General features: G+C 43.7%; 1 protein-coding gene and 2 pseudogenes across 2 annotated transcripts in view; 1 reads left to right on the top strand and 2 right to left on the bottom strand.

Annotated features, from left to right (window-relative positions):
- Positions 1-1,902: 1,902 nt before the first annotated feature.
- Positions 1,903-26,906, top strand: part of BRDT (bromodomain testis associated) — a 166,875-nt gene continuing 141,871 nt past the window's right edge. Inside the window, exons 1-3 of one of the 2 annotated variants that reach the window (XM_056523157.1) lie at positions 1,903-2,050; positions 6,220-6,447; positions 25,814-25,951. In XM_056523157.1, the coding sequence (XP_056379132.1) occupies positions 6,259-6,447; positions 25,814-25,951 (327 nt within the window). In that variant the 5' untranslated portion in view covers positions 1,903-2,050; positions 6,220-6,258. Of the gene's footprint in view, positions 2,100-6,219; positions 6,448-25,813; positions 25,952-26,906 lie in introns of both variants that reach the window. The other variant, XM_056523156.1, reaches the window with a different exon arrangement.
- Positions 19,021-19,232, bottom strand: LOC130277865 (U2 spliceosomal RNA; annotated as a pseudogene).
- On the bottom strand, positions 21,050-21,176 carry LOC130277854 (U2 spliceosomal RNA; annotated as a pseudogene).

Genomic DNA, 26,906 nt, shown 5'->3' with positions numbered 1-26,906 from the left:
CGGCCTGCGAAACATGACATCACTGCGGCCTGCAAAATATGACATCACTGCGGCCTGTGAAACATGACATCGCTACATTCTGTGAAATATGACATCACTGCGGCCTGTGAAATACGACATCACTGCAGCCTGTGAAATATGACATCACTGCGGCCTGTGAAATATGACATCACTGCGACCTGTGAAATATGACATCACTACGACCTGTGAAATATGACATCACTACGACCTGTGAAATATGACATCACTGCGGCCTGTGAAATGACATCACTGCAGCCTGTGAAATATGACATCACTACATCCTGTGAAATATGACATCACTGCAGCCTGAGAAATGACATCACTGCGGCCTGTGAAATATGACATCACTGCAGCCTGTGAAATATGACATCACTGCAGCCTGTGAAATATGATATCACTGCAGCCTGTGAAATATGACATCACTGCGACCTGTGAAATATGACATCACTACGACCTGTGAAATATGACATCACTACGACCTGTGAAATATGACATCACTGCGGCCTGTGAAATGACATCACTGCAGCCTGTGAAATATGACATCACTGCAGCCTGTGAAATATGACATCACTGCAGCCTGTGAAACATGACATCACTGCGGCCTGTGAAATATGACATAACTGCGGCCTGTGAAATATGACATCACTGCAGCCTGTGAAATATGACATCACTGCGGCCTGAGAAATGACATCACTGCAGCCTGTGAAATATGACATCACTGCAGCCTGTGAAATATGACATCACTGCAGCCTGTGAAATATGACATCACTGCGGCCTGTGAAATATGACATCACTGCGGCCTATGAAATGACATCACTGAGGCCTGTGAAATATGACATCACTGTGGCCTGTGAAACATGACATCACTGCGGCCTGTGAAATATGACATCACTGAGGCCTGTGAAATATGACATCACTGCGGCCTGTGAAATATGACATCACTGCAGCCTGTGAAACATGACATCACTGCAGCCTGTGAAATGACATCACTGTGGCCTGTGAAACATGACATCACTGCAGCCTGTGAAATATGACATCACTGCGGCCTGTGAAATATGACATCACTGCAGCCTGTGAAACATGACATCACTGCAGCCTGTGAAATGACATCACTGCGGCCTGTGAAATATGACATCACTGCGGCCTGTGAAATGACATCACTGCAGCCTGTGAAATATGACATCACTGTGGCCTGTGAAACATGACATCACTGCGGCCTGTGAAATATGACATCACTGCGGCCTGTGAAATATGACATCACTGCGGCCTGTGAAATATGACATCACTGCGGCCTGTGAAATATGACATCACTGCAGCCTGTGAAACATGACATCACTGCAGCCTGTGAAATATGACATCACCGCGGCCTGTGAAATATGACATCACTGCAGCCTGTGAAATATGACATCACTGCAGCCTGTGAAACATGACATCACTGCGGCCTGTGAAATATGACATCACTACGACCTGTGAACTATGACATCACTGCAGCCTGTGAAATATGACATCACTGCGGCCTGTGAAATATGACATCACTACGACCTGTGAACTATGACATCACCGCGGCCTGTGAAATATGACATCACAGCGGCCTGTGAAATATGACATCACTGCGGCCTGTGCAATATGACATCACTGCGGCCTGTGAAATATGACATCACCGCGGCCTGCGATACATAATGTCACTGTGGAATACATGTAATTCGCTGCCAGTGCAATTCATTATTCCACTGTTAATGAAATATCTGTAACCATCTGTAGCAGGGGATTGTGGGTAATGGCGCATTAAAGGGGCTCTCTATAGGAATCTTAGTGGATCCAGCACTTTCCCTACACTGACTGACGCACAGGCATAGCACAACCAAACAAATGACGTCATTATGCTGCGCTCGGCCACCATGACGCAGTTCTCACCCACTTTCCCGCCGTTAGGAGCCGTGCGCTTGGTATCTATAAAGTGGGCGTGTCATCGCCATGGAAACGTGGCGTGTGGAGAGCTGCGGGAAACGGTTCAACTGTAATCCGCCAGGTAAACGGCAGGGAGCAACGCTGCAAACGGGAGCGGACAGTGTGCGCATGTACGAGCATATACTATCTATATACTGTGTATACACCACAATTCATGTATAATTACTTATATACTGTGTATACACCCATTGTACATCATCTGTATACTCCCCAATACATGTGTAATTGCTAATATACTGTGTATACACCCCTTATACATCATCTGTATACACACCTATACGTGAAAAATTACTTATATACTGTGTATACACCCCTTGTATATCATCTGTATAAACCCCAATACATGTATAACTACTTATATACTGTGTATACACCCCTTGTACATCATCTGTATACACCCCAATATATGTATAATTGCTAATATACTGTGTATACACTCCTTATACATCATCTGTATACACACCTATACATGAAAAATTATATACTGTGTATACACCCCTTATACATCTGTATATATACATATATAATTGTCTATATACTGTGTACACCCCTATATGTGTAATCATCTATATACTGTGTATACGCTCCTTATACATCATCTGTATACACCCCTATACATGTGTAATCACCTAAATCCTGTGTGTACACCCCTATACATGTATAATCACCTATATACTGTCTGTATACTGTGTATACACCCCTTAGACAAGTATAATCACCTATATACTGTGTGTACACACCTATGCATGTATAATCATCTCTATACTATCTGTATACACCCCATATACATCATCGGTGTACACACCTTTACTTGTATAATCATCTATATACTGTGTATACACCCCTTATACATCATCTATATAAACAACTATACATGTGTAATCACCTAAATCCTGTGTGTACACCCCTATACATGTATAATCACCTATATACTGTCTGTATACTGTGTATACACCCCCTACACATCATCTGTATACACAACTATACATATATAATCACTTATAGTGTAAATGTGTAATAATCTATATACTGTGTATACAACCCTATACATATATGATCAGCTATATACTATCTATATACTGTGCATGATCATCTATATACTGTGTGTACAGCCCTATGTATGATCCTGTACTATAGATCCTATACGTAGCTGATGGAGCTGATCGTACGTATGTGTCAGTATTAGGTCACCACACGTCCTGTATTATAGACCCTATAGATGATCACACATATGTGTCAGTATTCAGTCACTGCACGTGCTGTGTTATAGACCCTATAGATGATCATACGTATGTGTCAGTATTAGGTCACCACATGTCCTGTATTATAGACCCTATAGATGATCATACATATGTGTCAGTATTAGGTCACCACATGTCCTGTATTATAGACCCTATAGATGATCATACATATGTGTCAGTATTAGGTCACCGCACGTCCTGTATTGTAGACCCTATAGATGATCACACATATGTGTCAGTATTCAGTCACCACACGTCCTGTATTATAGACCCTATAGATGATCATACATATGTGTCAGTATTAGGTCACCACATGTCCTGTATTATAGACCCTATAGATGATCATACATATGTGTCAGTATTCAGTCACCACACATCCTGTATTATAGACCCTATAGATGATCATACATATGTGTCAGTATTCAGTCACCACACGTCCCGTATTATAGACCCTATAGATGATCATACATATGTGTCAGTGTTCAGTCACCACACGTCCTGTATTATAGACCCTATAGATGATCATATATATGTGTCAGTATTAGGTCACCACACGTCCTGTATTATAGACCCTATAGATGATCATACATATGTGTCAGTATTAGGTCACCACACGTCCTGTATTATAGACCCTATAGATGATCATATATATGTGTCAGTATTAGGTCACCACATGTCCTGTATTATAGACCCTATAGATGATCATATATATGTCAGTATTCAGTCACCACACGTCCTGTATTATAGACCCTATAGATGATCATACATATGTGTCAGTATTAGGTCACCACACGTCCTGTATTATAGACCCTATAGATGATCATACATATGTCAGTATTAGGTCACCACACGTCCTGTATTATAGACCCTATAGATCATCATATATATATATGTGTCAGTATTCAGTCACCACACGTCCTGTATTATAGACCCTATAGATGATCATACATATGTGTCAGTATTCAGTCACCACATGTCCTGTATTATAGACCCTATAGCTGATCATACATATGTGTCAGTATTCAGTCACCACATGTCCTGTATTATAGACCCTATAGATGATCATACATATGTGTCAGTATTCAGTCATCACACATCCTGTATTATAGACCCTATAGCTGATCATACATATGTGTCAGTATTCAGTCACCACATGTCCTGTATTATAGACCCTATAGCTGATCATACATATGTGTCAGTATTCAGTCACCACATGTCCTGTATTATAGACCCTATAGCTGATCATACATATGTGTCAGTATTAGGTCACCACATGTCCTGTATTATAGACCCTATAGATGATCATACATATGTGTCAGTATTCAGTCACCGCACGTCCTGTATTATAGACCCTATAGCTGATCATACATATGTGTCAGTATTCAGTCATCACACATCCTGTATTATAGACCCTATAGATGATCATACATATGTGTCAGTATTAGGTCACCACACGTCCTGTATTATAGACCCTATAGATGATCATATATATATATATATATGTGTCAGTATTAGGTCACCACACGTCCTGTATTATAGACCCTCTAGATGATCATATATATATATGCGTCAGTATTAGGTCACCACATGTCCTGTATTATAGACCCTATAGATGATCATATATATATATGTGTCAGTATTAGGTCACCACACGTCCTGTATTATAGACCCTATAGCTGATCATACATATGTGTCATTATTCAGTCACCACATGTCCTGTATTATAGACCCTATAGATGATCATACATATGTGTCAGTATTCAGTCATCACACATCCTGTATTATAGACCCTATAGCTGATCATACATATGTGTCAGTATTCAGTCACCACATGTCCTGTATTATAGACCCTATAGCTGATCATACATATGTGTCAGTATTCAGTCACCACATGTCCTGTATTATAGACCCTATAGCTGATCATACATATGTGTCAGTATTAGGTCACCACACGTCCTGTATTATAGACCCTATAGATGATCATACATATGTGTCAGTATTCAGTCACCGCACGTCCTGTATTATAGACCCTATAGCTGATCATACATATGTGTCAGTATTCAGTCATCACACATCCTGTATTATAGACCCTATAGATGATCATACATATGTGTCAGTATTCAGTCACCACACGTCCTGTATTATAGACCCTATAGATGATCGTACGTATGTGTCGGTATTAGGTCACCACACGTCCTGTATTATAGACCCTATAGATGATCATATATATATATATATGTGTCAGTATTCAGTCACCACACGTCCTGTATTATAGACCCTATAGATGATCATATATATATATATATATATGTGTCAGTATTAGGTCACCACACGTCCTGTATTATAGACCCTATAGATGATCATATATATGTGTCAGTATTCAGTCACCACACGTCCTGTATTATAGACCCTATAGATGATCATACATATGTGTCAGTATTCAGTCACCACACGTCCTGTATTATAGACCCTCTAGATGATCATATATATATATATATGCGTCAGTATTAGGTCACCACATGTCCTGTATTATAGACCCTATAGATGATCATATATATATGTGTCAGTATTAGGTCACCACACGTCCTGTATTATAGACCCTATAGATGATCATACATATGTGTCAGTATTCAGTCATCACACATCCTGTATTATAGACCCTATAGATGATGGCGTTTTTTTCTGCGCGGTGTGCCAATCATCACATACAATATATATCCTCACCTATATGTCACGGCTATGATGGGCTGTCTGGGCCCTGAGGGCACAATCTGTCTGGTTTTCACAGAAGTTGTCCTGTCACCTGATCTGGTAGATCTGGGCCTATGTGTTGTGTGTTGGGGATAAGATGTTTAGGGGCGGAGTACCCCTTTAACTTTTACCTGTAAAAAATGGGCATCCAGAATCATAATCGCAAAACCGTTATTGCCCTTTATGTGCCAATCGTTGTGCACCCGAATATTAACCCTCGGTGTCTGTTCTCTTGCAGTGTGATGTGCGTCCAGGAGATAAGCTGGATTGACGAACCATGTCGAGCAGACAGCTCCACCTATCAATCGTGAATCCGCCTCCGCCAGATTACATTAACCGCAAGAAGACCGGCCGCCTCACCAACCAGCTGCAGTACCTGGAGAAGGCGGTGCTGAAGGCGATATGGAAGCATCACTTCTCCTGGCCCTTCCAGCAGCCGGTGGACGCGGCCAAGCTGAACCTCCCTGTAAGGCTGAGATATCTACCACTTACCACTGTGTGCTGTGGCTGCTTCACTGAATGGCTGAGAGGGTCTCCATATAAGAAATGTTCCACCATGTGTACATAGCCTAAGGGTTTGGTCACATGTAGCACATCCGCAGCGTAGTTCATGCTGCGGATGGGCCGACATCAGTCACTAGAGCAGTGGTCTTCAACCTACGTACCTCCAGATGTTGGAAAGCTACAACTCCCAGCATTGCTGTCCGGGCATGCTGGGAGTTGTAGTTTTCCAACATCTGGAGGGCCGCAGGTTGGAGACCACTGCACTAGAGCAATCTCCCTGCTGCTGCCGGGTAGCCCTGCGTGTCTGCTCATAGATTTCCCTCTGCAGATCTACTACGTCCAGACAGACAGGGCTACTACGCGCTGCAGGCAGCATGCTCTAGTGACTGGCGTCGTCGCACGTGCATCGTGAAAAAATCTGTGGATGCGCTACATGTGACATACCCTAAGGCTACATTCACATGTCAGAATGTCCGCACGGAAAATCTCTGCACTGACATTCTGCCGACTGCCGGTGCTAGGACTCCTTGGGAATGCGCCGTCTCATAGACTGCTATGCGTTCCGTGCAGAGTTCTCAGAAAGAATGAACAGGATCATTCTTTCTGTGGACACGGAATTCAGAATTTCAGTGCTGGAAACATCTCCCACGGAAATTCAGCCATGTGCAGCAGAATCCAGTTGATTTCAACAAGACTGTGCTGCTCTGGAATCACCGGCGGAATTCCGCACAATAATTTCGGACATGTGAACTTGGCCTAAGGGTGAATTCACGTGTGCTAGATTTTTTTGCAGGAATTCCTCACCTGTCCCAATTATCTTTATGGGGATTTGCAGAAATCAATGCATCTGCTGCAGAAACAGCCCCACTGAGATACAGGGGAATTTATATAACTACTGCAAAAAATCTTCCTTGTGTGAACTCGTCCTTAGATGCCAGAATGTAAATGAACCTGTCCATGAAGGTGCTGGTCAGAGGCGATGGAAGCCTGAGGGATGTACGATGTATAATGCAGGAATTTATGCTATGCGCCCCCAATTCTCTCTCTGCACAGTTAAGAATTGCACAATTCCTACAGAAGTCAATGTAAACTGTTATGGTGTCAAACTGTAATAAAGCAACTTACTAATATAGTGTTGTTTTAAAAAGTGCACAGATCATCCATTTCAGCTGTGCTCTCCTTTCCCGGAAGCTCAGCTTCTTGTAAGCTGTGATGTATTGTCACAGTATCACATAGCAGTGAGCGCTTTCCTGGAATGTCTGCACAGGATCAGTGATGTGAAGGAGGGGGCAGGTTGTATGGCCCATTAGATAAGGCAGCCAGGAGCCCTGGTCTTAGACACAGTAGTCTTCGGGAGACATCTTGGTTAAAGGGGTACTCCGCTGCACAGCGTTTGGAACGAACTGTTCCGAACACTGGAGCTGGCGTTGGGAGCTTGTGATGCCCCGCCCCCACATCACGCCTGTGACTAAGACTGGGCTCCCTGCTGCCTTATCTAACGAGCCATAAAGCTAATGAGTCTTACAACCATCCCACTCCTTTATATGATTGAGAATGTGCTGACACTCCGGAACTGGGACGGATCTCACTGCTTTCTGATGCTGTGATGATATGTCACAGCTTAAAGAGGTATTCTGGCTTTATACATCTTATCCCCTATCCAAAGGATAATAGGGGATAAGATGTATGATCGCAGGGGTCCCTCCGCTGGGGACCCCCGCGATCTTGGTGAAGCCTCCAGCATTCTGTGCCGGGCGCTGCCTCCGAGACGGATGTCACGGCCCCCTAGTGACGCCACGCCCCCTCAATTCATGTCTATGGGGACGGCTCATTTTTGAGCTGTCCTAGCTGTCTGTGGAATGTTCGAGCATTGGGGGACATTTATCATTGTTGTCTTTGGTTTTGCTTATGTGTGACATATTGATCATAATATCACAGGGGGTTGATAAATTTGGCTCACGTAAGCAAAAAAAAAAAACAGTCACTTAGGAATACCATTTTTTTTACCACAAATAAGAAAAAATTGTAAATGTGTTTATAAAATTTTTACCACTTTTTTTCCCCCTAAATGTACTAACCCATTTTTTTTTTAATTCTTTTTCATTTCAGATCCGTGTTTGCAAAGGACTACTTTGGATTTGGTGGAGAACGATGACCAGCGTTTGTTTTTTGTTTAATATTAATGGTTAACGAGGGATGTAAAGGAGTGTTTTTTTTGGGGGGGAATAAAAGTTTTTTAAATGTGGTGTTTTGTTTTTTATTTTTTATTTACTTTACAAGCTTAGTAGTGGAGGCTGTCTTATAGACGGAAACATTAATAAGCTGAGGCTTAGCATTAGCCTCAAACAGCTAGAGCTCACCCCTAATTATTACCTCGGTACCCACCGCTACAGGGGTGCTGGGGAGAGCCGGTACCAACAGGCCTGGAGCTTTAAAAATGGTGCTCCTGGGCCTAGGCAGTAACAGGCTGGCATTGCTTAGGCTGGGGAGGGTTGGTAACAATGGTCTTTGTCCACCCTGGTTACATCAGACTGTTGCTGCTTGGTTGGTCTCTGGCTAAGAACAAAAATACAGGCAACCCCACATGTTTTTTGTATAAATAATTAATTGGAAAAAAAAGTGTGGTTCCCCCTATTTTCGTTCTCAGCCAGATACCAACCAAAGTGCAACAGCCTGACACTACCAGGGTGGGCGAGGACCATTGTTACCGGCTCTCCCCAGCCTAAATAACACCAGTTTGTTACCGACTAGGCCCAGGAGCGCCATTTTTGATCCTCCGGGCCTGTGGGTACCAGCTCTTCCCCACACTCCTGAGGTGGTTGTTACCGGGGCAATAATTGGGTGGTAGCGCTAGTTGTTTTTGGGGCTAACTCTAAGCTTAGTAAGGCTTAGTAGTGGACTCAGTCTATTAGACAGCTTTCACTACTAAGCCTATAAAGTAAATTAAAAAAAAACACAACACGTTTGAAAAAACTTTTATTCCAAAAAACACTCCCCCCACAAGCCCTCGTTAACCATTTAATTAGTATTAAACAAAAATTGCTGGTCATCGACGTAGTACACAGAGTCCGAAGTAGTCCTCTGCATACAGGTATCTGAAATAAGGGGAAAAAAGCACAGAAAATAGGTTAGTACATTTATGGCGCGCTCTACTGGGGAGAACACCCATAAAGCAGGGTTTCCAAACAGGGAGCCTCCAGCTGTTGCTAGACTACAACCCCCGTCATTTCCAGAAAGTCTCTGAATGTCTGGGAATGATGGGAGTTGTAATCTAGCAACAGCAAGCCTACAGTTTAGCAATAGCTGGAGTCTCGCTGTTTATAAACTAAAAGTCCCATCATGGGAGTTGTAGTTTGGCAACAGCTGGAGGCACCCTGTTCCTAAAGTACAACTCCCATGACTCAATTTTGAAAGTTTGCAGTGGCCGGAAATTCATAATGTATGAATGTCGCACATAGGCAGAAAAAAAAAAGCGCAAACCCCTTAAAAAAAATTTAAAAAAAAAAAGTTTCAAGTCTTTTCTCCCTTTCTCCTTCATCTTCTTCCTTTCTGGTATGTGAGGTGGTGGATCCTTCTGCACGTGAAAGGGAATTATTTTACGGCCAATCTCGCTTCCTATTCTGTGTCTGTGGCTCAGGAGGCGTTTGTATTCCATGATTGTTTGTATTCAATGACTGTGATATGCAGTTGTCCTGATTCCCTGTATACATCACGCTGTAATATCAAAAATGTGCACCAACACAAGCTTTTTTTTTTATTTTATTTAAATTTTTTTTTTTTTTTTATAAATACAGCGGGGCAAAAAAGTATTTAGTCAGCCACCAATTGTTCAAGTTCTCCCCCTTATAAAGATGAGGCTGTAATTTTCATCATAGGTTATAACCTCAACTATGAGAGACAGAATGAGAAAAAAAATCCATAAAATCACATTGTCTGATTTTTAAAGAATTTATTTGCAAATTATGGTGGAAAATAAGTATTTGGTCAATAAGCAAAGTTCCTCTCAATACTTTGTTATATCCCCTTTGTTGGCAATGACAGAGTTCAAAAGTTTTCAGTAAGTCTTCATGAGGTTCTCACACACTGTTGCTGGTATTTTGGCCCATTCCTCAATGTAGATCTCCTCTAGAGCAGTGATGTTTTGGGACTGTTGTTGGGCAACACGGTCTTTCAACTCCCTCCGAAGGTTTTCTATGGGGTTGAGATCTGGAGACTGGCTACGCCACTCCAGGACCTTGAAATGCTTCTTCGGAAGCCACTCCTTCATTGCCTGGGCGGTGTGTTTGGGATCATTGTCATGCTGAAAGACCCAGCCACATTTCATCTTCAATGCCCTTGCTGAGGGAAGGAGGTTTTCACTCAAAATCTCACGATACATGGCCCCATTCATTCTCTCCTTTACACGGATCAGTCGTCCTGGTCCCTTAGCAGAAAAACAGCCCCAAAGCATGATGTTTCCACCCCCCATGCTTCACAGTAGGTATGGTGTTCTTTGGATGCAACTCGGCATTCTTTTGGAGAGAGAAGTAGGCTGTAATTGAAGTCAGGGGCTATGTGCATTTACAAAGCCCCCATGGTGCCAGAACAGCGAAACCCCCCCACAAGTATCACCATTTTGGAAACTACACCCCTCAAGGAACGTAATAAGCATTACAGTAAGAACATGCACCTCACAGGTTTATTGAACAGTGGGTTGTAAAAGCGAATTTTTTTTTTTTTTACACTAAAATTCTGGTGTTACCCCAAATTTTTCATTTTAACAAGGTGTAACAAAAATCCCCCCAAAATGTGTAGCCCAATTTCTCATGAATAATTAAATACCTTTTATATGTTGATGTAAATTGCTCTGCAAGTGCACTACAGGTCTCAGAAGAGATGCAGTTTGGCTTCTGGAGAGAGAATTATGCTGGAATTGTAGTTGTGGGCCATGTGCATTTTCAAAGTCCCCATGGTGGCAGAACAGAGGATCTCCCCCCCAACTGTGCCATCTTTTTGGAAACTTCACCCCTCAAGGAACGTAACAAGTGGTAGAGTGAGTATTTACACCTCATAGGTTTTTGGATCAGTGGGCTGTAAAACCGAAAAATTTGATTTTTCACTAAAATGCTGTTGTTACCAAAAATGTTGCTAGTTTACAAGGATTAATCGGAAAAAAATCCCCAAAAATGTTTAACACAATTTCCCCTAAGTAAAAAAATAAATACCCCATTTGTGGACATAACATGCTGTGCTGGCACAACATGACATGGCTCAAGACTCATAGAGCAATGTTTGCATTTGAGGCCTATGGTTTATCAGTAGCTGACTGTTCCATACATTCAGAGGAAAAAAAAAACACCTACATGATACACCATTACAGAAAGTACACCACCTGAGGAATCTTTAATAGGGGTAAGGTGGACATTTGGAACGGTTGGGTGTTTCTTATATTTATTTTCCAGGTATGGATGAAATGTATTTTTTGAAAAATGAAAATTGCAATTTTCCAACTGATATGCCATCTGTGTATGGAGTATGATGACCCAGAGCATAGCGCAAAAGTAAAACGTGTGCCCGCCACAAACCCTATGCTCTGCTGCATCAATATGGGAATGTTTTTCTTTTGGGTGGCCATCCCTAAACAGTTACCTGAAAATGCGCACACTGCTCAGGGGAGGAGAGAGCACTGCGCATTTGAGGCAAGACGGTTACATACATTGAACGGACGGGCGTTTCCTAGATTTATTTTCCAGGAATGGATGAAGGGTAGTTTTTTGAAAAATGAAAATTGCGATTTTCATAATAATAATTTGGAAATTGGGTACCCAGAATGATGCCCCAGAGTATAGCCAAAAGTAAAAATTATGCCCGGCCCAAACCTCTGATTCATCATTCTGGGTGTGTGGCCGTCCCTATTCTGCTACCTCAAATGCGCACCCCGCTCAGGTGGAGAGAGAGTGCTGCGCCGATGGAAATGACTGATACATGACCCAATACCACCAAAGGTCTTATTAGGGGTATTATGTTACTGGGTTCGTTTTTTTTGGGGGGGGGAGGAGCTTTAAAATTTGGAGGACAATGTACTGTGGATAGGTACATTGCAGTCTAATCAAGGGGAATTAAAATGGGGAAAGATGATTTTAAAATTTTAGTACTGAAATGTTTAGTACGTGAAAGAGTGATACTCCCTGAAGCAATTTTTAATGCAGAGGTCCGGATGATCGGGGCAAGTGTCGCATTGAGTGGTGTTGTCCTTCCGTATCCTCCTCCTGCGACACACTCTGCATTTTTTCTGAAAGTGCTCGGGGCTGCTCCCCTCTGATCGCCAAAGATCAGGGCCTTTATGAGCACCTCCTGGAACTTGAGAAATCTCCATGTGTTGCCAGCGTTCCGGTATAGTACAAATGCATTGTACATGGCAACCTGGACCATGTAGATTGCAACTTTTTTGTACCTTGCCCGGGTTTTGCACATGGTATTATATGACTTGAGGACTTGGTCAGAGAGATCAATTCCCCCCATATACTGATTGTAGTCCACGATACAATCAGGCTTGAGGACCAATGCCACGGTACCTTGCACAGGGACAGGGGTGCTGCCGTTACCATGAATTGTGGTCATCATAAGGACATCCCTTTTATCCTTATACCTGACCAGCAACAGGTTTTCATGGGTAAGGGCACAGGACTTGCCCCTGGGGATTGGTGCCTGGAGGGGATAGGTTGGGAGGCCTCTCTGATTTTTTCGCACGGTCCCACAAGCGGACGTAGATCTGTCGGCGAGGGATTTGAACAGAGAGATACTAGTGTAAAAGTTATCCACGTAAAGGTGGTAACCCTTATCTAGTAGTGGGTGCAAAAGGTCCCACATGAGTTTCCCGCTGACACCCAGAGTAGGGGGACATTCTGGGGGTTCAATACGGGAATCTCGACCCTCATACACTCTAAACCTGTAAGTGTACCCTGAGGTACTCACAGAATTTATAGAGTTTCACGCCATATCTTGTCCGCTTGGATGGGATGTATTGGTGGAACATTAGTCTCCCCTTAAAACTGATGAGACTCATCGATTGAGACCTCCCTTTGGGGGACTGTAGGCCTCCAAAAATTTGGCCCCAAAGTGATCTATGACCGGCCGTATATTGTACAGGCGGTCATAGGCACAATCACCTTGGGGGGGACATGCTGCATTGTCATTGAAATGCAGGCCTTTCCGTATGGCCTCACAACATTCCCGTGCCATGGCCATACTGTAGAGCGCGGTCTGGTAAACGACGTCCCCACTCCAGTACTGCCTGACACTTGGTTTTTTGACTAGGCACATATGCAGCACGAAGCCCCAAGAGGTCCTCATTTCGGCTGCATTGACTGGGAACCAGCCATTGGGCCTAGCCAAAATCAAGCCCAGGTGAGCAGTGACAAACTGTGGGGCGTACAGGTTTGTCTGTGTCACAATCATGTTGACAAAGTCATCACTGAAACAATGACTAAAAGTCTGTTTCAGTGAACCCAGCGATGTCAATCTGGATTCCTGGGTTGCTAAACAAACCCAGGAATCACGGGCTCAAAGTTCTCTGGGGTAGTCCACACATGTTCACTGGTAGAGGGTACCGGTGAACTTGCCTGGTAGGCCGGCATACTAGTACTGGCGACAGGATTGCTAGTACTAGTATGAGGCACAGGGTCAGTTGCATGGGGGGGTTGTGGTCTCGCACGGCGGCGTCTCCGCCGACTTGGGGGCTCATCATCACTAGATGATGAGGAGAGCGAGGAAAAGACCAGGAAAGTGGGGTCTTCCTCGCCTTCACTGGCATATGCCTCCTCCAATGAAAACGCCCTGCGAGCCATTGCCTAACACTTATGGGAAGGGAATGTGTGTGTGTGTTTTACTTTGTGTATATGTTTTGGGGGGAGGTTCTACTTTATACCAAACCTAACAAAGAAGAAGAGAAAAAAAAAAGGGGGGTGTGCTTCTAATGCAAAAAACCCTGCGCCAAAGAGTGTATACCTAATCAGTTGTGTGTGTCGCTGATTAGGGCTCAGTGGTGGCAGAGGGCACAGGAGACACCAAAAATGGGGGGGGGGGGGGAGAATAAAGAACCACCTGCCTAAATAAAATAAAAAAAGCTCATCAGTTATATATTACTGATGTCAGGGCAGGTGCACACAGGAGTACGGTCTGTCCACGCAGCATGGACCGCAAATCTCAAAAAAGGGGAAAAAAACAAATGCTTATTAACCCGAAAAACACCGCACCCCCCCAAAAAAATCGGTGGGGTCGGCGATTTGCTAACAGTGGCCGGACCCTCTTTATAGGGAAGAGGGTCCGGACAAAGTTAGCAAATAAGGCAGGAAGAAAAGCTTACACCCCCCAAAAAATATATGGGGGTAAGCCTATATATGTAAGGGCTGGGGCACGCAAAAAAAAAAAAAACTCCTCAGACCGCAGACGGAGGGCTCTGCTAAAAAAAAAAAAGTTTAAATTCCCCCCCCCCCCCCCACTTATAGGAAGCTGTCCCTGCCTACCAACACTATCCCTCACAGGACAAGGGGACAGAGGGGCTCCTAGGCAGGGCCGCCATCAGGGGGGTACAACCCCTACATCTGTATGGGGCCCGGAGCTTCAGGGGGGCCCGGTCGTCCCTGAACCTTTTTTTTTTATTTATTTATTTTTTATTTATTTTTTTATTTTGTTGGCCTGTCAGTGAGTGACACTGTCAATCACTGACTGCTGGGTGCCCCCAGGACTATGACCGGGCCTCATAGTCCGGGGGGGCCGCACATTTCAATAAAATTACCTTTTTTTGGGGGGCGTGGGCCCCTTAAGAAACAAAGCAGGGCCAGCACCGGACAGGTCAGGGGCTGATGGGAGTAGAGACGTCATGTGCCCCCGCTCAGGCACTCACGTCTACTCCAGTCACCTGACCTGTCCCTGCTTACGTCCGCATGCGAACCTCCAGCATCCTCCCCGTGCAGTGACAGGACTAGGAGCAGCCTCACGCCGCTGCAACTATCCCCGGCAGGGTAAGTAAACTGGCGCGGGGGGGGGGGGGGGGATTGGGTTTAGTTAGGGGACTACAATGGTGATAAGAGGGGTGTGTGTGTGGAGGGAGGGGTGATAAGAGGTGCAGGGGGGTGTTATGGGGGTGATAAGAGGTGCAGGGGGGTGTTATGGGGGTCATAAGAGGTGCAGGGGGGTGTTATGGGGGCGATAAAAGGTGCAGGGGGGGGTTATGGGGGTGATGAGAGGTGCCGTGGGGTGGTGGTGGTGATAAGAGGTGCAGAGGGGTGTTATGGGGGTGATGAGGAGAGGTGCAGGGGGGTTATGGTGGTGATGAGGAGAGGTGCAGGGGGGTGTTATGGGGGTGATAAGAGGTGCAGTTGGGGTGATGAGAGGTGCCGTGGGGTGATGGTGATAATAGGTGCGAGGGGGGGTGATGGGGGTGTCGTATAAAGCGCCAGAGGCTCGTGGCGTCACAGCCACTCGCTTTCAAGGCAAGTCTATGGGAGGGGCATGACAGCCATCACGCCCCCTCCCATATACTTGCATTGAGGGGGCGTGGCTGTGACATCATGAGCCTTTGGTCGCTGCACCCAACTCTCTAAACAAACGCCAGGTGCAGCAGGGAGATTGCGGGGTCCCTAGCGGCGGGACCCCTGCGATCAGACATCATATCCCTTATCCTTTGAATAGGGGATAAGATGTCTAGGGACGGAGTACCCCTTTAAGTGCAGATTTGGTTTGGCAAAAAAATTGCATAGTGCTTGATGTGGTGAGAAGTGAGGGTCCTCTAGAGATGTAACCTCCTCACCAGCCATGCTGGGTGAGCGGGAGCCTTGTTCGGATGCTAGCGTTTCCCCACAGCTCTGGCCCCTTTCTTGTCACCTTCTCCCTTCACCAAGGACTTGAATGTACGAAATGCTGATTCACTGTGGAACCTTTATAGGACCGCTCGACTGACATCGAAGAAAAATATTGCTTGAAGAGTGAATTTCTCTAATGGTTCCTCCTTCAGCTTTGGAGAAGTTGGTGGTTTCCAATGACTGAAGGTCTTAGATTCACAGGTAATGACTTCTTCTTAAAGGTTTAAACTTTCTCCAAAATGTCATGGAACAACCTTAGTACAAACTTTTGTAAAGTTAAGATAATTCCGCAAAATTTGCCTATTCGATATTCAGCACTTTTTTGAGCATTTTTTTAATCGTTTTTAATGTCTATGGCCGTCCTGAACTTTCATCTTCTTTGGTGGTATCTTAAATCTTCTGAGCCACTCAAAACACAAGCACATTTTAGGCTCTGTTCAAATCCACGTTGGAGATCCAGAATCTGTCAAAATAGCGTGGAAGGTGCGAAGAAAAAAAATACTGCAAGCACTGATTTTTTTTTTTTTTTTTTTTTTTGTCCACCTAAATCCTGCAAATAAACGGGCAACAAACGGAATCAAGACGACCCCATTAAAGTCATTGGGGTCTGTGGGGGACAAGTGGTGTCCATTGTGCCTCAGGCCATCCAGCTCAGTGTTTTGTTTCTTCTTGAGCGCACTTCTGGGCGGAGCTCCGATGCGGATGGGAACTTAGCCTTACCTGTAGATTCCCTTACCTGTAGATTCCCTCTTGAGCTACACCACAGAATTCAGGACCGGCAGAAAGAATTAACATGTTCATTCATTTGGTGGAAATCCCAGAAAAATTTCAAATTTCTAACATATGTTAAAAACAGCTTGGCTCCCAATGACGTGCAGCTCCAGACTGCCTGCAAAAGAAATACAACGGGTAAGTGTGGTTTTGGTGGGGGTCAAAAGGTCAAGAACACCATCTTCTAATTCAAGCAATGTCATGGCTGATGAGCACGTGTACAGTCTGAACGGCAGCACAGGAAAGGCGATGACCGATTCTGTATGAATCCCCAGTATGTTAAGGTTTGCAGCCAGAGGGGGTGCAGTGCACAAAAAATATATATATATAGTTGCCTATCACAGGCTGGGTAAAGGAAGAACTTTAAGTGAAAGGGAAGTTGCAGTAGATAAGGCGGTACACCACATGTGCACTAGATCTGTGGCCTCAAAATGTGGCCCTCCAGCTGTTGCAAAACTCAACTTATTCTGGAAAATACATATATGAACCCAGAACATGCATTTCTAAAGCATCTGAACAAATAGGAGACGTCTTCTGTCCTCTGTTTGACCACAATGGACCTCTAGAACACTGGTCTCAAAAAACGTGCCCCTCCAGCTGTTGCAAAACTTCAACTTATTCTGGAAAATACATATATTAACCTGGAGCATGAATTTCTATACATTTCTAAAGCATCTGAGCGAGTGGGAGATGTATTCTGTCATCTGTTTGACCACAATGGTCTTCTAGAACAGTGGTCTCCAAACTGTGGCCCTCCAGCTAGTGCAAAACTTCAACTCCCAGCATGCCCGGACAGCCAATGGCTGTCCGGGCATGCTGGGAGTTGAAGTTTTGCAACAGCTGGGGGCAACTGTGCTACGCCAACATGTTTTAATTGCTAAAACACAATCTTATAGCAAAGGCTCCATCTGCATGTTCACCCTCTCCTTTAAGAATTGGCAAAAGTGATAAAAAATCCGGCTTACTAAGCGTCAATTATAACAATTAATGTTCACTTTGTAGCTTGTGATGAAATCCTCCAGCTGCTGCCGGACTGATACGGCGACCTTTCTATCTTTACCCCTTGTGCCGATTCTTCCTCACATCCGAGGAAAACAGAATAATTGGGGTAAGTTGTCAAAAACCAGACGATTGATGCGCCTTGTGTAATCTGTGCAGACAAGTTATGGGGTTAATAAGAGAAGAGAACGAGGGATCCGGTATGCCCACGAGATGCAGTAAGTGTTGTGCACGCTGTACGGACCTCTCGAACATATTTACGCCAAGAACGATGAGAAAATTTAATCATTCCATAACTGGCCTGATCGCTGAAATACACCTCAACCCTACGAACGTGATCAAAGAAGATAAAATGGGATTAAGAGTTGGATATGGGGTCACCTGCCTAGATCGGAAAAGCTGATTACTACTGAAGTAGACATGAAGTATATAAGTTAGAGGAATCTAGATATTGCATTTTTATAGTGGCGAATAATACATAGTGTATTTTTTGTGTTTTTTTTATATCTAAGAGCCGAGGAACGTGCTCTCGAATCCCCCAAAGTGCAAGAAAAAGTGCAAACGTGTTGCACTAAAAAAAACGGGCACAGAGGATGCGGTCTATCGCAAGCCCTTCTTCGATAGGAGAGGCACCCAACAAACCTTACCCTTCGCCTCCGGTCCAAGATCCTAACAATCCTGTGGACACACAACACGCAAAAAGTGACACAGTGAGACAAAAATAAATAAATAAGTGAATGTGTGCAGATATACTGGCCGGACATCCGTCCGGATCTATAAAAATTTCTCTGATCCTAGCCAGAAGGCCGGGAATCAAGAGGTGAGTGCCACAAGGTGAAGAGATCATGGTGCCTGTGCTTCCACTCCGTGAGTCCATCCTCCCAGTGAGTTTCGGCACCTCGGGGTCACCACTCCTCGAGGCACTAAAGTACCTCGGCTCTAGACCCTCTCAGCCTCATGGCGAGACCTGGAGGAAACAGGTCATATCAGGGCAGCCGTCGAGCTGATTCCTCAGAACCAGCCCTGGAACGCCCCGTTACACCTGCTCCCTACCATGCAGCACCCATCCCCACCAGCATGAAACTGATAAGAACAGATACTACACCTGATCTTAGCCAAAAGGCCGAGAAGCAGTGTATGGCATAGATAAAGAAGTTTTTTTTTTTTATATATTATGGTGTCAAAGTCCACCCCCTTATATATAGCTAGGAGAAGCGTATGGGTCTTGCCACCTTTAGCGAATCACAGACCAGCAGCGTCACTTTGTCAATTAATACTGTAGCGGAAAATAACGTATCCCCTAACTGAAGGATAGGGGATAAGTTATAGATTGCTGGGGGTCTGACTGCTGGGACCCCCCCCCCCCCCCCATTTTTCTGCACCTGTACTTACTACACCCTTACTGCAGATCCGCTGGAATGAAGCTGCTGTGAAGCCGCTTACGGGTGTACACAGGAAGTCGGCACGTGCGCAGTGGAGTCACATAGAGAGCGGGGAGGAGAGGGAAATGCGGAGGGAGGGCATGAATATGCAGAAGCCGGGCAGTGCTGTGGACGAGTGATGCAGATGTCACAGTGCCAGATGAAGGCAGTAACCCCGCCCGTGCCAGTTAGAAGATGATTTGCATATATTGAAAATGAAGATAACGGACGAACAGATGGACGGATCCGGGCATGGAAGGCATTATATTGATCAGAATCCCCCGCACTACCAGCCAGTACCTTACACTAACACAGAGGGTTGTTAAAAGGGGAACTCTGCCCCTAAACATCTTATCCCCTATCCAAAGGATAAGGGATAAGATATCTGATTGCGGGGGTCCCACCGCTGGGAACCTCTGCGATTTCTCCTGAAAGCACCCCTCATCTGGTGCACGGAGCAAGCTTTGCTCCATGCCTGATGACTGGCGATGCGGGGCTGGAGGATCGTGATGTCATGCCCTCGCTCCCTCATGACATCACGCTCCGCCCCCTCAATGCAAGTCTATGGGAGGGGGCGTAATGGCCACCACGCCCCTCCCATAGACTTGCATTGCCCCCTGCATTGCCAGTCATCAGTCTCTGAGCGAAGGTCGCTCCATGAACCAGATGATAGGGGTGCTGCAGGCGAGATTGCAGGATTACCAGCGGCCGGACCTCTACGATCAGACATCTTATCCCCTATCCTTTTGAATAGGGGATAAGATGTCTAGGGGTGGAGTGTGTGTGTGTGTGTATATATATATATATATAATATATATATATATATATATATATATATATATATATATATATATATATATATATATATATCTATCGTGCATATGTATAAAAGATATATACAGTAGGGAAACAAATATTGTCAGCCACCAATTGTGCAAGTTCTCCCACTTAAAAAGATGAGAGGCTGTAATTTTCATCATAGGTTATAATCTCAACTATGAGAGACAGAATGAGAAAAAAAAATCCATAAAATCACATTGTCTGATTTTTAAAGAATTTATTTGCAAATTATGGTGGGAAATAAGTATTTGGTTACTTAAAAACAAGCAAGATTTCTGCCTCTCACAGACTTGTAACTTCTTCTTTAAGAGTCTCCTTTGTCCTCCACTCGTTACCTGTATTAATGGCTCTGGTTTGAACTTATCAGTATAAAAGACACCTGTCCACAACCTCAAACAGTCACACTCCAAACTCCACTATGGCCAAGACCAAAAAGCTGTCAAAGGACACCAGAAACAAAATTGTAGACCTGCACCAGGCGTGGAAGACTGAATCTGCAATAGGCAAGCAGCTTGGTGTGAAGAAATCAACTGTGGGGGCAATTATTAGAAAATGGAAGACATACAAGACCACTGATAATTTCCCTCGATCTGGGGCTCCACGCAAGATCTCACCCGTGGTTTCAAAATGATCACATAAACGTGATCAAAAATCCCAGAACCACACAGGGGGACCTAGTGAATGACCTGCACAGAGGTGGCACCAAAGTAAACGCCCCGGTACACCTGCTCCCTACCATGCAGCACCCATCCCCACCAGCATGAAACTGATAAGAACAGATACTACACTTGATCTTAGCCAAAAGGCCGAGAAGCAGTGTATGGCATAGATAAAGAAGTTTTTTTTTAAATATTATGGTGTCAAAGTCCACCCCCTTATATATGGCTGGGAGAAGCGTATGGCTCTTGCCACATTTAGCGAGTCACAGACCAGCAGCGTCACTTTGTCAATTAATTGAAGGCATTATATCAGCATCCCCTGCACTACCAGCCAGTACCTCACACTAACACAGAAGGTTGTTAAAAGGGGAACTCTGCCCCTAAACATCAGTAACACACTATGCCGCCAGGAACTCAAATCATGCTGTGCCAGACGTGTTCCCCTGCTTAACCCCTTAAGGACTCAGCCCATTTTGGCCTTAAGGACTCAGACAATTTAATTTTTACGTTTTCATTTTTTCCTCTTCGCCTTCTAAAAATCATAACTCTTTTATATTTTCATCCACAGACTAGTATGAGGGCTTGTTTTTTGCGCGACCAGTTGTCCTTTGTAATGACATCACTCATTATATCATAAAATGTATGGCGCAACCAAAAAACACTATTTTTGTGGGGAAATTAAAACGAAAAACGCAATTTTGCTAATTTTGGAAGGTTTTGTTTTCACGCCGTACAATTTCTGGTAAAAATGACATGTGTTCTTTATTCTGAGGGTCAATACGATTAAAATGATACCCATTATTATATACTTTTATATTATTGTTGCGCTTAAAAAAAATCACAAACTTTTTAACCAAATTAGTACGTTTATAATCCCTTTATTTTGATGACCTATAACTTTTTATTTTTCCGTATAAGTGGCGGTATGGGGGCTCATTTTTTGCGCCATGATCTGTACTTTTTTTTGATACCACATTTGTATATAAAAAACTTTTAATACATTTTTTATAATTTTTTTTTAATAAAATGTATTAAAAAAGTAGGAATTTTGGACTTTTTTAATTTTTTTTCGTTCACGCCTTTCACCGTACGGGATCATTAACATTTTATTTTAATAGTTCGGACATTTACGCACGCGGCGATACCAAATATGTCTATAAAAAATGTTTTTTACGCTTTTTGGGGGTAAAATAGGAAAAAACGGACGTTTTACTTTTTTATTGGGGGAGGGGATTTTTCACTTTTTTTTTACTTTTACATTTTTTTACATTTTTTTTTACACTTGAATAGTCCCCATAGGGGACTATTCATAGCAATACCATGATTGCTAATACTGATCTGTTCTATGTATAGGACATAGAACAGATCAGTATTATCGGTCATCTCCTGCTCTGGTCTGCTCGATCACAGACCAGAGCAGGAGACGCCGGGAGCCGCACGGAGGAAGGTGAGGGGACCTCCGTGCGGCGTTATGAATGATCGGATCCCCGCAGCAGCGCTGCGGGCGATCCGATCGTTCATTTTAATCGCGAACTGCTGCAGATGCTGGGATCTGTATTGATCCCGGCACCTGAGGGGTTAATGGCGGACGCCCGCGAGATCGCGGGCGTCGGCCATTGCCGGCGGGTCCCTGGCTGCGATCAGCAGCCGGGATCAGCCGCGCATGACACGGGCATCGCTCCGATGCCCGCGGTTATGCTTAGGACGTAAATGTACGTCCTGGTGCGTTAAGTACCACCTCACCAGGACGTACATTTACGTCCTGCGTCCTTAAGGGGTTAAGCCAGTACATGTCCAGGCCCGTCTGAAGATTGCTAGAGAGCATTTGGATGATCCAGAAGAGGATTGGGAGAATGTCATATGGTCAGATGAAACCAAAGTAGAACTATTTGGTAAAAACTCAACTAGTCGTGTTTAGAGGAGAAAGAATTCTGAGTTGCATTCAAAGAAAACCATACCTACTGTGAAGCGTGGGGGTGGAAACATCATGCTTTGGGCTGTTTTTCTGCTAAGGGACCAGGATGACTGATCCGTGTAAAGAAAAGAATGAATGGGGCCATGTATCGTGAGATTTTGAGTGAAAACCTCCTTCCATCAACAAGGGCATTGAACATGAAATGTGGCTGGGTCTTTCGGCATGACAATGATCCCAAACACACCGCCCAGGCAACGAAGGAGTGGCTTTGTAAGAAGCATTTCAAGGTCCTGGAGTGGCCTACCAGTCTCCAGGTCTCAACCCCATAGAAAACCTTTGGAGGGAGTTGAAAGTCCGTGTTGCCCAGCGACAGCCCCAAAACATCACTGCTCTAGAGGAGATCTGCATGAAGGAATGGGCCAAAATACCAGCAACAGTGTGTGACAACCTTGTGAAGACTTACAGAAAACGTTTGACCTCTGTCATTGCCAACAAAGGGATATAACAAAGTATTGAGATGAACTTTTGTTATTGACCAAATACTTATCTTCCACCATAATTTGCAAATAAATTCTTTAAAAATCAGACAATGTGATTTTATGGATTTTTTTCTCATTCTGTCTCTCATAGTTGAGGTTATAACCTATGATGACAATTACAGCATCTCATGATTACAATAGGAGAACTTGTACAATTGGTGGCTGACTAAATACTTTTTTGCCCCACTGTATGAGCTACATAAGATGGTATTAAACCGTTCTGTAATAGTCATGTCTGGAGATGACATGGTGGGTTTCTGCTTTCAAAATATTTTGGTACAAATTACAATTATCCAGTTTTTGTTTAGCATTAGAGGGTGGTCTGGGGAATATGTTCTCTAGTTAAGGCCGGGCTGAGGTCCTCCCTAATGTGAAGGTAAGCTTCGGAGCACTTATACCTCTCCCCAATGGCAGCTCCATCTGTATATTAAAGCTTTAGGAAGTAATGGACAGTAGAGGCCTGTACAGATGGGACATTCTTTACATATGGTTTTAAACAGTAGAGACCATATTTCCACTAGGACGTCACTTTTCTGAACCCAGTGAATTATCTCTTCATATTCCAGACTTTCGGTCACGGTTTGCTATTATTGCTGCCTGCAGATAATTCAATAATGTCCTTCACTTTGCCGGCTTTCATCAGGGATCTGTATGGCTCGTGCACATCTGTTTTTCATAGGTTTTTGCGTGACAGGCAAAATCTGTATACAATAAAGTACATGGATTAGGTTTGACAGCGAGGTCGATTTCTGTTCAGACAGCTCCTCATTCAAGTCAATATTGTGGGGATCCGTTACCATTCATACAAGGACTTTGGTACCAAAGTGTTTGTGACCTGTTAATAGGAAATGTATTAAGCCAATGGTATGTTTGGGGGGGGTGCATTGTCTATCAGGGAAAAGGGTTAAAGTGACCCCAAGTAGCTGTAGGAGCTGGCTTATAATGTTTGTAAGAATAAGAGACTTGGCCACATGTGACGCTCTTCTGTTGGGTCATGGTTCAGCATGTGGAATATCCATTGACCAGACAGTTGCAGCATACCCTTTGGCTATGCAGTAAATGCCTTCTAGGAATACCCATTGTCCCTGTTGTATAGCAGGCTTGTTTTACACCAGTCAAAGACGTTTTCCTAGTTAAGGTAAGTTTTCTCTTGCTTGTATAGATTAGATATGAATTAAATATTCATAATTTGTCCTACACCAGCTGTATTTTTCTCCGTTCCCTGAGATCTTCATAAGAATAGTTGGCAGGAATGACAGATTTTGGCCATTTCAGATGTAAACACCCTCAGAAGAGATGATCCTGCTCCTCTATATCTCTATAGTACACCCTCAGAAGAGAGGATCCTGCTCCTCTATATCTCTATAGTACACCCTCAGAAGAGAGTATCCTGCTCCCCTATATCTCTATAGTACACCCTCAGAAGAGAGGATCCTGCTCCTCTATATCTATATAGTAGACCCTCAGAAGAGAGGATCCTGCTCCTCTATATCTCTATAGTACACCCTCAGAAGAGAGGATCCTGCTCCTCTATATCTCTATAGTACATCCTCAGAAGAGAGGATCCTGCTCCTCTATATCTCTATAGTACATCCTCAGAAGAGAGGATCCTGCTCCCCTATATCTATATAGTAGACCCTCAGAAGAGAGGATCCTGCTCCTCTAAATCTCTATAGTATACCCTCAGAAGAGAGGATCCTGCTCCTCTAAATCTCTATAGTACACCCTCAGAAGAGAGGATCCTGCTCCTCTATATCTCCATAGCACACCCTCAGAAGCAGTGGCATGGAAGACATTAGAGAAGTACTGATCAGTGTAAGCTGTGATCCAACACTGGAGAGACAGTAACATAGCAGCTTTTAGCAGCTTCTCTGTGTCTTACTCCCTCTGTCTCACTTTGCAGATTCCCCCCTTTCCCTCCCCATAGACTTCTATGGGTAGAGGTAACCTGATCCCTCAGTGAGTTGATCAATCTTTTTATGGGTGAAAAATTAGTTTGCAAGGAGGCAGGGAAGGAGCCTGATATGAGGAGAAAGAAGCATTTCTCTCTGAATGAAAAAAAAAAAACCAATATATATATATATATATATATATTCATTCTCAAAGTTTAATTGTTTTATGCACAGGTTATTTAAAGTCTAATGCAGACTTAATACTTGGTTTTGCCCCCTTTTGCTGTTTCTTACTTAATTGATAACTTGAATTTAATGCTGTGTAATAAATTGTCTGATTATGTAATTTTTTGTATTATCCATTAACTTCCAATCAATAAAAATATTTGATGAACCGGCACCAGGTATCGGGACAGATCATTATGTTTTGTGACTTTTTTTTCTTTGCAGGATTATTACCAAATTATAAAGAATCCAATGGACTTGAGTACAATCCGGAAGAGACTGGAGTATAACTACTACCCAAGGGCCCTGGACTGCATGCAGGACTTCAACACCATGTTCACCAATTGTTATGTTTATAATAAGGTAAAGTCTTTGTGCCCCTGGAGAAGAAACATATTAAAGCTTGTGGTAGGTCGCGTTCACAGAGTGGATTTTCCACAGAAAATTTTAGCAGAAATATGCCGGGAAAACTGCAGTAGCAAATCTACACTAAATTATTCAGATTTTAAGATTTTTTCCCCCCTGCAGATATAGAAACAGCTGAAAGTAAACAGGTAACAGGTCCCCACCAGTGTCTGAGCGTCCTACCCCAGGATTGATAACAAGATCACTGTCACATATTACTTAGAAGTTACTTTATATTTAGACATTAAAAACCATGATACGAGACGGGCCGCCAAAATATATAAAAAGTAAACAATGGGTCAAGACCAGCACATAATACCCAGAGATACAGAAACTTGTAACAATTACCTGATTTTTGGGCGAAGTGTACAGAACAGTATGAATTTAATACAGATGGATTGGACAAGGCCAAAAGTCCCTGCACGTTTCACCCAGAAGATCCGCTTGCCTTGATCATCAAGGGACAAAAACCATGGTCAGTAAACCGATATGGAAAAAACATCTTAATGATAATTGCTCAAAGAATATCCATTACTAGGAATAAAAGTGGTATGACCATGTTCAGGACACCCTGCAATTTCCAGAAAGGGGTCCGAAATCTCCCTACTGCGTAAAACGCAGGGCCAGATCACTCCACATGCATTCTCTATGGGAGCGGTGAAGATACAGAAAAGCTGAACAGGTATCTCCAGGGCTGATATTGAGAATGCATGGAGAGCGTGCCAACAGCTAGGACCTCACGTAATCATACACATCCCTTATGGATAGGTGATTTCTGGATAGGGGGGATTCAAATGCTGGAGTGCCACTTTAAAGGGGTGCTTCCCTGCTCTTATTATTTTGCTTTAATGGTTGTGTGTATTGTAGCTGCTCTTACTGTTCGTTTTGTCACCTTTTTTCCCTTTTTGTGCTT

Source organism: Hyla sarda, chromosome 6, assembly GCF_029499605.1.
Source record: "Hyla sarda isolate aHylSar1 chromosome 6, aHylSar1.hap1, whole genome shotgun sequence".
In the NCBI taxonomy this organism is placed as follows: Eukaryota; Metazoa; Chordata; class Amphibia; order Anura; family Hylidae; genus Hyla; species Hyla sarda.
This window is presented reverse-complemented; position numbering and strand designations above follow the sequence as displayed.